General features: G+C 35.7%; 1 protein-coding gene across 2 annotated transcripts in view; it reads left to right on the top strand.

The window, feature by feature from the left end:
* Nucleotides 1-13,090, top strand: part of LOC115222604 (NAD-dependent protein deacetylase sirtuin-2) — a 49,369-nt gene extending 36,279 nt beyond the window's left edge. For both annotated transcript variants that reach the window (XM_029792905.2, XM_029792902.2), the window contains 8 exons: nucleotides 213-336; nucleotides 892-951; nucleotides 2,887-2,939; nucleotides 4,680-4,756; nucleotides 5,674-5,719; nucleotides 8,880-8,932; nucleotides 9,973-10,039; nucleotides 12,757-13,090. In XM_029792905.2, the coding sequence (XP_029648765.1) occupies nucleotides 213-336; nucleotides 892-951; nucleotides 2,887-2,939; nucleotides 4,680-4,756; nucleotides 5,674-5,719; nucleotides 8,880-8,932; nucleotides 9,973-10,039; nucleotides 12,757-12,840 (564 nt within the window). In that variant the 3' untranslated portion in view covers nucleotides 12,841-13,090. The remainder of the gene's footprint in view (nucleotides 1-212; nucleotides 337-891; nucleotides 952-2,886; nucleotides 2,940-4,679; nucleotides 4,757-5,673; nucleotides 5,720-8,879; nucleotides 8,933-9,972; nucleotides 10,040-12,756) is intronic.
* Nucleotides 13,091-15,590: the final 2,500 nt, after the last annotated feature.

The following is a 15,590-nucleotide window of genomic DNA, read 5'->3' as shown; positions in this document are numbered from 1 at the left end:
CATGCGCACACACACAAGTGCGTGCGTGCGCATACACAGACATGCACACGCATGCGTGCATGCACACACACACACACACACACACACACACGCATACACTGTATTTTGTTGTTTAGGATGTTAATAAAACATGTTATAAAAATGTTTATTGCAGGTAGTTGTTATAATACTTTTAATGTTGATATTTATGAAAGGCTTCCATTTAATTTTAGAATATTGATGGATTAGAGAGAATGGCTGGGATTGATTCTGAAAAAATTGTTGAAGGACACGGAACTTTCCAGACAAGTCATTGCATAAATTGCAAGGCTGAATATGACCTAGAATGGATTAAAGGTATGGCTTAGAATGGATTAAAGGTATGGCTTAGAATGGATTAAAGGTATGGCTTTGAATGGATATGCTTTGTATTTCAAGATATTTTAAGAATTATTTCCTGCTTCTTATTTGACAGTAGAAATTGGTATATTTATAAAATTTTAAATCTTAACTGTATAAATATGAACTTTTTCATATTTTCTCATTATTCACTTTAAGAATTTTTCAGTTATATGGTTTTATTTTTCAAAATACTTACTTGTTGAAAATAGTCTAATATTTTTGAGAAAGTAAAGAAATAATCCTTGCAATAGTCAGTATAAAATATATTATCTCCATAAGTTTAATAAAGTAAAAAATACAGAAAGTTTTGGGAAATCTGATTAATAAAAGATTTCTGTTAACGTTTTTGAATTTTCTTTTTTTTTATAATTCCCCCCCCCCCCTTCTTTTGTTAATTTTGACTGATATTTGAATTTTTTCCCTTTTTTGCTAATTTTGATTGATATTTTGATCAATAAATCAATAAATAATTTTTGTAGTTTAATAAATGAATAATAATTATATTTCTAGAAATAATTTTCAAAGATGAAATTCCACACTGCACAGAATGCAAAGGATTAGTCAAACCAGGTTTGTAATTAATTAGTAAAGCTATTAGTTGAATGCTGTTTTGTTTTTTAACCCTTTCGTTACCAACCTGGCTGAAACTGGCTCTGACTCTGTAGTACAAATGTTTTGTTTTCATAAGTTTTGAATTAAAATCTTCCACCAAACCTTTGTCACAATTTATGTTCCCAACACTAGCTGAATGATAACTAAGTTACTTTACTAAATTCTTTGTTATATTTAAAATTAATTGAAAGAAACACAGAGCATCTCAACAGAAATATGGTAACAAAAGGGTTAAAATATATAATAGAGAAACAATTCTTAACCCTTTTGATACCAACCTGGCTGAAATCCCCTCTGGCTCTGTAGTACAAATGTCTTGTTTTCAAAAATTTTGAATTAAAATCTTCCACCAAACCTTAGTCACAATTTATGTTCCTAGCACTAGCTTAATGATAACTAAGTTACTTTACTAAATTCTTTGTTATATTTAAAACTAATTGAAAGAAACACAGAGCACTCTATAGAAATATGGTAACGAAAGGGTTAGTATTGTTTTATTATTTTTTTAAATAAATCTCATTTTAGCATATAAAATGTAAATTTTTACAAGATTAAATTGTTTGATACATATCAATAATCATCATAGGATGATGGTCAACTCCTTATGAGTGATAAACCATTTCATTTATGTTCTGTACCTTTAGCTTTATGTCCTTTAGCATTTAGATTAGTCTGTGAAATATGTGAAGGTGTATGGGTCAGTGGTTAGAGTGTCGGGCTCACAATCATGAGGTAGTGAGTTCGATTCCCAGACTGGGCTGTGTGTTGTGTTCTTGAGCAAGACGCTTTATTTCATGTTGCTCCAGTTCACTCAGCTGTAGAAATGAGTTGCCACGTTACTGGTGTCAAGCTTCCCTTGGATAACATTGGTGGTTTGGAGAGAGGAGGCTGGTATGCATGGGTGACTGCTGGTCTTCCATAAACAACCTTGCCCAGACTTGTACCTCAGAGGATAACTTTCTAGGTACAGTCCCATGGTCATTCATGACTGAAGGGGCTCTTTATCCTTTTTACCCTGTTCACATTGTTTCGAATTAACCATGCATTATTTTGTAGCTTTGAGATTTCAATGATGTGATTGTTTAGTTTTGGACTGATATTGTGGGGTGGGTGTGAAAGGCTGGATCTGGGTGGTTTGAACATTAGACAGTTTAAATGCTAAAGGGTTAAATTAAGCTAAAGCTGGTAGTTCTGTCAAGCATTGGTTTGTGAATAATTTCCAGCATCAAATTTTAATCTGTTATTTAGGTTTGGTTGTACAAACAGAATTGAAAGAACTCAAAACATGAATATAGGTGCAGGCATGGCTGTGTGATAAGAAGTTTGCTTTCCAACCACATGTGCTTGGGTTCAGTCCCTATGTATGTCACCTTGAGCAATTGTCTTCTACTGTAGCCCCAAGCTGACCAAAGCACTCTGAGTGAATTTGGTAAATGGAAAGTGTGTGGAAGTTGCTTGTATATGTATATACACATGTGTGTGTGTGTATATGTGTCTGTTTGTGTTCATCCTTTCATCACTGCCTGACAACCAATCCTGGTTTGTTTATGTCCCCCATAACCTAGCAGTTAGCAAAAGTGATTGATAAAATTATTACTCAGTTAAAAAAAAAATAGTGCTGGGGTTGATTTGGTTGACTAAACCATTCAAGGTGATGCCCCAACATGGCCACAGTCCAATGACTGAAATAAGTAAAATGTGATATTTTTCATTTTTAATCAGCTGAAGTTACTAAGTGACTGAAAGGTACTTATAAGTGTCATGCAGAAAACTATTGGCCACCAAGTCATTTTATAACTTCTGCCAATAAAAAAAAGGAAATTAAAAAAATCGTTAATTTATCATATTGAAGAGACATGGCTTACATTTTATGTTTTTTTTTCTGTCTTTTAGATATTGTATTTTTTGGAGAACATTTGCCACAGAAATTCTTTGCAGTTCAAAAGGTAATTATTTGTCAATAAAATTTTGTACCTATTCATTGTAATTTCATATTACTGTTTTTTTCTCTTTTTTGTTAGCAAAATTCCAGTGGCATCAAAGTATCCACTCTTTAGTTAAGTTTATGTTACATTATTTAATGTTGTGAATGTTTTGTGCCTAATTAGAAACATTGTGTGTGTGTGTGTGTTGCAAACATTTTATGATTTTAGCATTTAACTTTGGTAATATGCATTTCTTTTTCAATTATGCTAATGTTCATGCCTATGTATGTACATATTGTCCATGTACTGAAAGAAGCCCATTGTCTGTGTGTGTGGTGTGTATGTTGACATCTCATTATGTTTGAGGTTATAATAACCAATAAAAGATTGCATTTGGCACTTACTGTAGATCAGGAGTCAGTGAACCAGGGTAAATTGCCCCAAGCGGGGTAAAAATGAAATACTTTGGGGTAATGAGGATTAATTAGTAAAATTATATAAAAAAACGTGTTCTTTGTTACAATAGGAATTTTTCTTGTGGTATGAGAAGGCCATCAAAAAGTTGTTGCCTTTTACAACAATCTACCTTTGCAAACAGGAATTTTCCAGCCTAATGAACATGAAAACAAAGCAGAGTAATCCATTGGACCTGGAAGACTGTATCCAAATTGCTCTGGCATCAAAATACCCCAATTTTGATGTAATTGTAACAGAAATGAAACATCATTTCTCGAAAACCTGAAGTGAAAAAGTTTCTAGAAAAATCCTTTTGTTTCTTATTGAGGATATTAATTTATTTTGTTGCATTTCTTTTATACTTTTTATATTTATTATTGTATTCTCCATATAAATAGATTCAATAAAACTTTTGAATTCAAAGAATCTCTCATTTTCTTCCTTTCAAATCAAGGGGTTATCGTTGGCGTAAATAAATATATTTTGGGGTAATTAGTTCAAAAAGTTCCCTGACCCCTGCTGTAGAATTTGGATAAAATGACAAGTAAAGTTAATCACCATGTCAATATGGCTGTTCCAACTGGCTACTTTGTTTGGATAAAATGTATAAATGGAAAACATGTAACCACTAGCATAGCTAGGTGGGTGCAGTAGGGGTGGTCCACCCCGGGGATCACTTTTGGGTCCGCTATAGGCAATATATGTTTTTTGTGAGCACACTCTAGCTACGCTGGTGCATGTAACTAAGAAGCTGGTCTGTAATGAATCGTTATCCTATCAAAAGGCATTTTGGGATAATTCATGTAATTGTAACTTTTGACAGGTTGATATACTTAATTGAGTCAGATGTGGATTCTTTATTTTCTAAATTATTACATTTTCTTTTTCATCACAATGCTTCTAACTAATTAATTATGTACTTTTATATATTAATTATATCACCTGGATTGGCCAGGCTGTCTGGTGCTGAGTTGGCCCCTCTGGTTACACCATTCACTCAATTCCCCTTGTGCTGCACATTGCTCCAAACATTTTTCATAGATCATCTTTCCACTTGATTGGAGGTCTTCCGAGTGGTCCCTTCCATTTGTGACGGTACCACTTGACAACTGCACAGGTCCACTGATTGTCTGTGAACCTTGTGACATGACCATCCCATTTTAGCTTTGTGTGGTGGTATTCTATGACAATGTCCTTCACTCCAATTCTATCCCTGATCTCCTCGTTCTGGGTGTGATCTCTTAGCAATCACACCTCCTAATTGTATACTTTACATAAATATGTTCATTTTTTTCAATTTTGTAGGACTTCAAGAATTGTGATTTACTGATTATTCTTGGAACATCCCTTACAGTTATGCCATTTGCTGCTCTTGTTTCAATGTGAGTATTGCCTTTTTTGATATTTCTAGGATGCCAAAGTGGTAAGCTGGTGGAATTGTTAGTACTTAACAGCAGTTATGGCTTTATGTTCTGAGTTCAAATTCTGATGAAGTCAACTTTGCCTTTCATCAGTTGGGAATGGGGGTGGAGTGGGGGTGGGTAGTAAAATAAGTACCAGTTAAACACTGGGTTGACGTAATCAACTAGCTTCTGCCCACCCAAATTTCAGGCCTTATGTCTAGAGAGGATATTTCTAGGATGTCATAAATGTTAAGGTTTAATTGTAAATTTTGTAATATTGTAATAGTTGAAGGAAGACAAGTGACATCCTTCCATTCTTCTTTGTAAAACTACATCATGTTTTGTTTTGTTTTGTTTTCTTTTGATATTTTATTAAAGTTTTTTTTTTCTTATCATAAAAATGTTTGAAGATGAATAAGTAATAGTTGAGTGCAGGCATAGACAAGAAGCAGTCTACATTTGACGTGGCTTATCATCAGGTGGGCCAAACTACTAAAGAAAATTCAAGTAACTTTTTGTTAGGTGTGCCATTCAGAAACACCTGTGGGCTGTAGGTTACCTATGACTGGTCAGGTGGATGGGTTGATGACTATTTTCATTGCAATCATCTATTATTCTTCAGTTGAATGTGTGTACTGGAAATAGAGTAAAATCATCAAGGTAATGAAACATTTACTTTGGAATATTTAAAGAATTCATAGTTTTGCTCCAGGTGCAGAATATAGACATTACCAGAGGCAAAAGTTTTCTTATCTTTTACAACCTAAATGATAATTAGTTAGATTGAAAGATGAATTTTTGTATATTTAAAATTATTTCCAATTCCTTTTACCCTTAACTTTCGTATGACAACATTTTTGTGGAAATGAAAAATAAACTATTTTTCTTTTTCTTAGGGTTCCTAACTCTACCCCACGATTATATATCAATCTGACGAAAGATGTAAGTAATGTTTTCATTTTAACTTTCATCCAGTATTCTTTGTACTTTGAATTTATTATTTTTTTCTTTCAGAATTATTTTTGAAAAGTTCTCAAATTGTCACAAACTTTCCTTTTTTGGCCCAATTCAACATTAGAAGGTTATTCATTTGTACCTGTGGAATCTTCCCAGAATGCAGGCCTGGTTAGGGTACTTTAGTGGGTTGGCTGTTGCTCAGGGAACAGATATCATTTTCTCTGCAATTATAAAATACCTTGAAAGTAGAATTCTTATAATTATGCTGTAAATATTATCCGACAGACTTGGGGACTCCAGTTTAGATTTCAGTTTCATTAACCTTTTGTCGAAGTAGTTAAAGACACAGAGCTAAGCATATGAAAATGTGTCATCGTCGTCATCATCATCGTTGTCATCCTCCTCCTCTCCATTTAATGTCCATTTTTCATGCCAACATAAGTTGGGTGATCTGACAGGAGCCACTGGATCCAAGGATTCCTGTAGAAAGTAAAGGCTATAAAAGTGCAGGGAGGTCAGTGAACGATGGACAAGAGATAGGGACGGAGGTTGTCAGATGTGCATAACTGAATGTAATGAGGGCTAAGCAAAGTTGAGGAGAGAGGGGTTGGTGGTGGTGGTGAAGTGATTGATTGTAGAGAATGAAGAATGGGTATCAGTAGGAAATGGTTCAGAAGAGAGAGAGAGAGAGAGAGAGAAGAGAGAGAGAGAGAAAGAGAGAGAAAGAGAGAGAGAGAAAGAGAGAGAGAAAGAGAGAGAGAGAGAGAGAGCATGGTGACTGGCAGCACAGAAAGCTTTGGTCAGTGGAAAAGATGAGTGGGGAGCAACAATGTTAAGAACGAGAGATGGATGTCAAAAGGAAGTGGTTTCAGGGGAGAGGGAAAGATAAAGAGCTGCACAGAAAGAGATGATGATGTATGTAGCTCTGTTATCATTTAATTACAGCAGCAGAATAAGGAATTGGTAAGAAGAGCGATGGGAAGATGAATGAGATGGAGGCAAAGGATAGATCAAAGGCTTCATCATCATAATCATCATCATCATCACCACCACCACCACCACCAGCACCAGCACCACCACCACCACCACCATCATCATCATAATCATCATCACCACCAGCACCACCAGCACCACCAGCACCACCAGCACCACCACCACCACCACCACCACCACCATCATCATCATCATCATCATTATCACCACCATCATCATCTTTTAACATCTGTTGTCCCTGCTGGCATGGGTTGGATGGGTTGACCAGGTCTGGCAAGCTGGAAGGCTGCACCAGACTCCAGTCTGTTTTGGCATGATTTCTATGGCTGCATGCCCTTCCTAATGCCAACCAAACCGTGATTGTAATGGGTGCTTTTATATGCCACCGGCATGGGTGTCACTTGCATGACACCGGTATCTGCCATGACTGCAGATTTACTTAGATTTATGAGTTTTCTTCTCAAGTATGGCATGATGCCAAATGGACTCGACCATTGCCTCTGTGAGGCCCAACACATAAAAAGTGCTTTTATGTGCCATTTATGGTGAAATGGACATATAGTATGCATGTCTGACTAGACTCCTCAAATAGATCTTCTTTGATGAACTAGCAGTTGGCTCTCAGTCTCATGGTGGACCAAAGAGGAGATACAGAGACTCTCAAAGCAACCTTAAAAAAGTGTAACTTAGAATTGTCTACTTGGCAACGTCTTGCTCAAGATCATTCACTGTGGTACACTGTGCTGTGTACCCTGTAGTACAACACCCAGAATCTGATATGACCAGAGACACTAAAGAGAGGAGGGCTGCATGGAAAGCAAGAGTCCCACTGGGTCCTCAGTCTGCTATTATGCATCTCCATTGTAACAATTGTATGTCAACAATGGGCCTCAGAAGCCACCCCAGGATCCACAAAGTGAAACATTGCTTATCTGGTCACCTTCAGAGAATGAAAGGATGTGATCATTTATGTATACATACATACATACATACATACATACATACATACATACATACATATATATATATAATAATACATATATATATATATATATATATATAAATATATATACTGGAGTAAACACATAAATGTGAAACAAGGTGGAAAAAAAGAGTACTCAAATACCAGTGGTAGAGTAATATGCTTTATTTAAAGCAGCAGAAAATTCTACAAAACCTGTTACTCTGAGTTTCGCGTTGCTGTTCATTGGTAGGAGGAAGTAGGTGTGAGAGGAAGAGAGGAGAGGAGGGTAGATGAAGAGGGGAGGAGATTTGAGCCCAAGTGGTGCAAAGGAGCAAAGAGAGAAGATTAATCCCTGTTCAAGGCACAAATGGGAGTCTGGATGGCCCCTGTGCAAGGACAATCCGAACACAAACAGGTGTTGCAAAGAGTGACTGGTAGAGTGGAAATGGCACAAGACCAGGGTGTCATTGCCGAGTTGGATGTCTTGGAGGTGTTCCGCAAACTGGTCAGCCTGGTGGCATACTGTTTGCCCAATGTATAGAGAAGGGCAGAGAGAGCAGGAGATACTGTAGATGATATTGGTAGATGTGCAGGTGAAGGATTCAGTGATGTGATAGGGTCGATGATGGGGGCCAATGAGGAGGGTGGTGTTGGAGAGGTAAGGGAAAGTGCAGTAGCATGGGCACGAGCAGTGGAATGAGCTGGGTTGGGAGGTTGGGTTAGGGAAGAAACTGTGGACCAAGAGGTCTCATAGGTTGTGGGCTCATTTGAAGGAAAGGAGGGGTCGGTTAGGGAAGATGTGTGAAGTGGAGGGATTGGACTACGAAACAAAATTTGATTTTTGCTACTAAAATTACTGATTGAAGCTGGGATGAAATTAACGACAATCTTACTGCTTGAAAAACATTAACTCCTTTTCATAATGATTTGTGGATTAGAAATTCAAAAATAGATTTGTTTGATATTACCATGGTGTCATCTGAATCTATACAGACTATTGTGCCTTTCATCCTTTCCTAACCATTAAAATTTTTTTATCTAAACCAAATTCTTCAAAAGCATTCAACCACTGTCCATGATTCTCATTTGCTCATTTCTGTTTTACTGATTAAATAATTATTATCCACTTTTATAAATTTATTTGCTACAAACTAATTTTTTTTTCATAATTTATTTACTATTTTCCAGAATGAATCTATTTTTAATGAATATTCCAATTCCCAAGACGAAAATAATTTCCGGTTAGTTTTATATCTTCTTTCAATTTTAAAGAAAAGACATAACTGAAATGAAAGATTTCAAGATTTTCAAGGGAGAGGGTGGTGGTGGTGGTGGTGGTGGTGTATAACTTATTCATTTTACTCTAAAGAGGAAAAAAAAGGAAAGTCAAACAGTTTGGATTAGGGTCCTTCATGAAGGAAAAAGAAGAGAAGAAAAAATGTTTTTCCAAGGGCTCAGATTTTGTTAATGGAACTGGGTTATCTGCATGTAAAATTTTCCAAAGAAAACCAGTCCTGAATTCTGCATTATTGTCTCAAGAACATTAATGAGTATAAGGGAGTTGGAAACAGACTGTTGGTTGCTCCTACCTTTACAGAAGATTCATCAGTGATTTTGATGTTAATCTTTGTCTTGCTAACTGCACCCTAATATTTTCAACAAACATCTGTAATATACATACATATGTGTTATATAGTTCTCACTTGGGATTATTTATTAACCCTTTCATTGCCAACCAGGCTGAAACCTCCTCTGGCTCTGTAGTAAAAATGTCTTGTTTGTAAAAGTTCTGAATTAAAATCTTCCACCAAAACCTTAGTCACAATTTGTGCTCCTAACACTAGCTTAATGACAACTAAGTTATTTTACTAAATTCTTTGTTATATTTAAAATTAATTGAAACACAGAGCATCTCAACAGAAATATGGTCATGAAAGGGTTAAAATATATAATAGAGAAACAATTCTTAACCCTTTCATTACCAACCCAGCTGAAATCACCTCTGGCTCTGTAGTACAAATTTTCAACATCTTGTTTTCGAAAGTTCTGAATTAGAATCTTCCACCAAAACCTTAGTCACAATTTATGTTCCTAACACTAGCTTAATGATAACTAAGTTATTTTACTAAATTCTTTGTTATATTTAAAATTAATTGAAAGAAACACAGAGCATCTCAACAGAAATATGGTAAGGAAAGGTTTAATGTCACAAAAACTATTCAAACTTTAAAAGATATCTTATGCTATTTTCCTGATATCTTACTGTTTTGCTTCAATGCAGTGATGTGTTTTGGCAAGGCACCTGTGATGATGGATGCGAAAAGCTGGCTGAATTGTTAGATTATCAAGTAAGTTTTCTTTTTAATATTTCATCTTGTTTCAGTCAACGGTGTGCAGCCATGCTGGAGCACTGCGTTGAAGGGTTTAGTCAAACAAATCACCTCCAGTTCATATTTTTAAGTCTGGTACTTATTCTTATTGGTCTCTTTTGCTGAACTGCTAAGTTATGGAGACATAAACAAACCATCACCAGTTTGGAAGTTATAGTGGGGACAAATACTATAGCAACACAAAGACACACTCATAGATTATACATACACATGCATGCATACATTCATACACACACACACACACACATGGCAGGTCTCTTTCAATTTCCATCTACCAAATCTACTCACCAGACTTTGGTTGGTCGAGGGCTACAGAAGAAGACTCTTGCTCAAGGTGTTGCACAGTAGGACTGAACCAGAAACCATTTGGATGGGAAGCAAGCTTCTTACCACACAGCCATGTAATTTTCAACACTTGTATAAGCAATGAGAACATGTATTGAAAAAATATTTCTGGAAGAAATAACAGCAAGTATTAATGCATACAATGCATAGCAGACAGGTGTACTGGACAGGTGCACTAAATATTATATTTATATATCTATTGTCTGTTGTCTACATACGTTTAAGCAGAACTTTCTATCTATATGGAACTGTATGTGAATATAGAAAGTTTTGAAATTTTTTGTGCATCCTTTGCAAATGAATTCCTCCGTAACTTAGTCTGTTCAATCATAAATATATCCAATTAGGATTGTAGGAGTACGTCTTGTCGATTACACTAAATACTACTCTGAGGTGAGCATTTTATGCAGCACATAATTTATGGTAATTTATGATAATTTAACTCAAAGTAGATTCAATTATTTACTGCTAATATTTACCACAATTAAGGCAGCAAGCTGGGCAAAATGCCAAATGGCCTTTGTTTGTCTTTACATTCTGAGTTCAAAAGTCTGCCAATGTTGACTTTGTCTTTCCTCCTTTCAGGGCCAATAAAATAGATACCAGTTTAATACTTGGGTTAATTTAATTGACTTACCCACCATCCCCTGAAATTACTGGCCTTGTGCTAAAATTTGAAGCCAATATTTCAACAATTAGGCAATAGGCGTGTGGTAAGTAGCTTGCTAACCAACCACATGGTTTCGGGTTCAGTCCCACTGTATGGCACATTGGGCAAGTGTCTTCTACTATAGCCTCGGGCCGATCAAAGACTTGTGAGTGGATTTGGTAGATGGAAACTGAAAGAAGCCTGTTGTATATATATATATGTATGTGTGTGTGTATGTTTGTGTCTGTGTTTGTCCCCCCTAGCATTGTTTGACAACCGATGCTGGTGTGTTTATGTCCCTGTCACTTAGTGGTTTGGCAAAAGAGACCGATAGAATAAGTACTGGGCTTACAAAGAATAAGTCCCGGTGTCGAATTGCTTGATTAAAGGCGGTGCACCAGCATGGCCGCAGTCAAATGACTGAAACAAGTAAAAAGAGAAAAAAAGAAAAAAAAAAAGACTCTAAATGTTTTCTACAGTAGTTTTTATTTTTTTTTTTAATTAAATCTCATGAAATTCAGTTACTGAAGTATTTAAATAAATGAGTGTATTTCTGATCACAGAATGTTCTTTCTGTTTTTGAAACAAAATCCAAGAAGAAGAGCCAATGGTTTTTAAAAATTCTTCCAGATCAATGTACTTAATGATATTGGTAACATAAATGAGATACGACTGAGATAAATTTACTAAATATTTTCAACAATGTATACTTCTAGGATCCCAACTTTGAGCAAAATATATTTTGAAATAAAGGCTTGCAAACAACTTGTATCCTTGCAACAATTATAGACAATTCTTCACCATTGACTTTGATCTCTTCCTAGTCATATCCTAAATATAATGAAATCCAGATTGAAAATATCAGTACTTTGTCATCATCATTGTTGGCGTCGGCCAATGGTGTTGTCATTAGCGTCAGCAGCGGCATTGTCATCATTGTTGTCATTTAATGTCTATATTCCATGCTAGTATGGATTGGATGGTTTAATAACAACTGCCAAACAGGAGAACTGCACCAGACCCCAGTCATCTACAGCTGGATGCCCTTCCTAACACCAACCACTTTACAGAGTGTACTGGGTGCTTTTTATGTGGCACCAGCTTGAGTGATTTTTATGTGCTGCCAGCACAGCTAATTTTTATGTGGCACCAATTTAATATTGCAGTCACCTGTCTATCCATTGGAATATATCCTCCTCTCGTCCTATTATTTACTTTTACTATTTTCAAATGTTCTTCAATCCGACCAATATTAAAAAAAAAAGAAAACTGTTTTCAAAAAGAACACCACCCTTTTTCCTTTTCCTCATATACATAAATTTGTTCTTTTTTTCTTTTACGTAATCTTTATTACTACTAATGTGCTTTTGCGTCTGTACAGAGCAGTTTAGAATAATAGAAAGCTATTCTGAATTGAAACCCTGCCAAAGGCTTCTTCCATTCTCAAAGAACATAGAAAATTGTGTCTGCACTGTCTTTAGAGAGAGAGGGAGAGAGAAAGAGAGAAAGAGAGAGAGAGAGAGAGAGAGAGAGAGAGAGAGAGAGAGAGAGAGAGAGAAGATTTGTGGGGGTGGCTATGAGGCATTTTTTTGTTCTAAATATTAAAATTAACTTGAACTAATTTATAAAGAAAACTTTAACAAATTATTTATTTGCCTTTTGTTTACTTTTTTTTCTGTAGAAAGAATTGAAAGAAATAATTACAAAAGAATGGAAAATTCTGGACGAGTCCAAAACCACAGCCAAACATGAAGCCACAGATTAATTGCTGTAACATCAATTGGCCAAATATGGAAAAAACATTCTCCAATAATTTGATTACACTTGACTTGCTATATAAACAACAGCTCTAGTCTTTTCTATTATTTTAAGTAGATCTGGATTACATATTTGTATGGTATATTTTTATCACTTAAAACGTATTACATCATACTCATAGAATTATCCCAATGATTTATTTTTAGCTTTTTCGTTTTGTATACAATATCTAGGAATAATAAATTGAATTTACAAAACTGTTGATTTCTGATTATTTTATCAAAATTTGTAATTAGCAATGGAAGCAGTTTTAGTTCAAAATAACATTCAATATATTATACTTCATGTAGATACACTATAGAAAGTCATGAAACTGCAATATTTGTCTTGAGATAGAATCTTGTACAGATGCTCAAAGACATCAAAATCTAGATTTAGCAATTCCATTGTCACTACTGGGCATTGTTCTTCTGCTACTGATATATTTCTGTGCTTTTTAGCGCTATACGTCTACACGAGATGCTTTCTCAAGATGGATGCTACAGTTTTCTGGTTTTCTACAGTATATCCATGCAAAGTAAGATATACAGAACACAATCCTGAACCAATATTTCTTCTGTCACTAATAATAAATTTTTACCCAGCCTGCCAGCTAATTGCAACACCAGTGTTTTGTTTAATCACTGTTTTCCTCTATCAATAGAAGCTAAATTTGTCTAAACGTGAGTTACTAAGTGGATCCATGCTACTTGATGATGCTCAGAGAAGCAGAAATCTAGATTTAGCAATTCCCCCACCACTTCTGAATGCTTTTTGTTTGCTACTGGTACTCTTCTGTGCTTCTTCTGAACTATAGGCGCAGTAGTGGCTGTGTGGTAAGTAGCTTGCTAACCAACCACATGATTCCGGGTTCAGTCCCACTGCATGGCATCTTGGGCAAGTGTCTTCTACTATAGCCTCAGGCCGATCAAAGCCTTGCGAGTGGATTTGGTAGACGGAAACTGAAAGAAGCCTGTCGTATATATGTATATATATATATATATATGTATGTGTGTCTGTGTTTGTCCCCGTTACTTAGCGGTTCAGCAAAAGAGACCGATAGAATAAGTACTGGGCTTACAAAGAATAAGACCCGGGGTTGATTTGCTCGACTAAAGGCAGTGCTCCAGCATGGCCGTAGTCAAATGACTGAAACAAGTAAAAGAGTAAAAGAGTATACATCTGTATGTAAAGCTTTCACAAGACAAATACTGCAGTTTTGTGGCTTTCTACGTTACATTCATATTAAGTAAGATACAAAATGCTGTTTATCAAAATTAATTTAGAGAAACAGCCTCAATGGGTAAAGCAGTAAATGTTTACATTCTATGAATGACAAGGTCAATAATATCAAACTTGGTATGAGGTAAATTTGACTGGAGATAATGCTAATGAGCTAAAGATTTTACTCTGGCTGAGTAGATCTGTGAAAATGGCTTCTAAACGAATTAAAGTCAGCAGGAATATGTAGAAATCTTTTAAATGATTTCCATAAGAGTTCTGTCTTCAAGAAAAGATTCCTAATTCACCAAATGTGTAGCTTCCTTAAAGAACAAAGAATTACCTTAAGTTATTTAAATTCCGAAATAATCTCTGGTGCTTTAGCATAGTTTATGATGTACTGAAGAAAATTTATCCTTAAGAATAAAACCATTCTGTTCGCTGTCTTCAGGGAGGTGTCCAGAGTTGCAGATATCATTGAAAAGATCTATAAGGGTGCAAAATGAAAGGGGTGGGATATCATCACATGGTGAGAGGAAGTCACTTCTTTTTAGCGGTTGACCAGAATCTTGTTTGGTTGTTACTCCTGCATCTAGTTGATATATGGCTCCATATATGGTAGAAGCCACATCCTGGTTCACGGTTTTGACTGACCAGTGAAATTATGTGAGTGAACACAAGGGCTTTCCTGGAGGGTGGGAATATCTGTCCCTAAGTACATGAAACTTGGAATGGTGGAGATTGCAAAAGAGCCAAATAGGTCAATGGAAGTGAAGGCCAATCATCATCAAAGGAATTGGGAATCCATCATGTACAATCCCAAAGAAATGCCAATGATGATCCAAATAGAAGCAATAAGTAATATAAGATAATCTGGGACCCCTGTGGATGATCTTATTCAAAATCACAGGAAAGAGACACCTCGACAACAGAGTAAGGATGGTTGTTATGATGAAGATGGCTTAAATCCAACAGAGCGGATATTGTTTTGAGAAATTCTTGTAAACAGAGTCTTAGAATAGGTGCATGGAATGTCAGAACTTTGAATCAGGAAGGAAAACTATGCAATTAATCCAGGAAAGTTGAGCCCTAAAAGCAAATATTATCAGGCATAGAGAGAGAGAGAGAGAGATGAGGAGAGAGAGAGAGAGAGAGAGAGAGAGAGAGAAAATGGGTAAAAGATAGCTACATCAAGACAGAATATTATGACATCCTACATGCAGGAGACAAAAAATATGGACATGAAGTAGGATTTTTTTGAAACATAAAAAGATAAAGAAAACTTGTCCTAGGATGCAGGCCTGAAAATAAAAGAATCATGTTGTAGAAAATAAGAGCAAAGTCTTTGGTCAAAATAAAGATCTTCACCTGTGAACAAAAAAAAACAAAAAAACAGCCTGCTAGGTGTTAACAAGTATGTAGAAAACAAGTATGAAAAAGAAACTTTGTGCTAACGATCCTGGGGTGGGTAGGGGTGGTGAGAGGATTTTTGGAAAA

Source organism: Octopus sinensis, linkage group LG20 (genome assembly GCF_006345805.1).
Source record: "Octopus sinensis linkage group LG20, ASM634580v1, whole genome shotgun sequence".
Taxonomy (NCBI): domain Eukaryota; kingdom Metazoa; phylum Mollusca; class Cephalopoda; order Octopoda; family Octopodidae; genus Octopus; species Octopus sinensis.
Note: the sequence above shows the minus strand (reverse complement) of the source record. Positions and strands in the feature narration are given on the sequence as shown.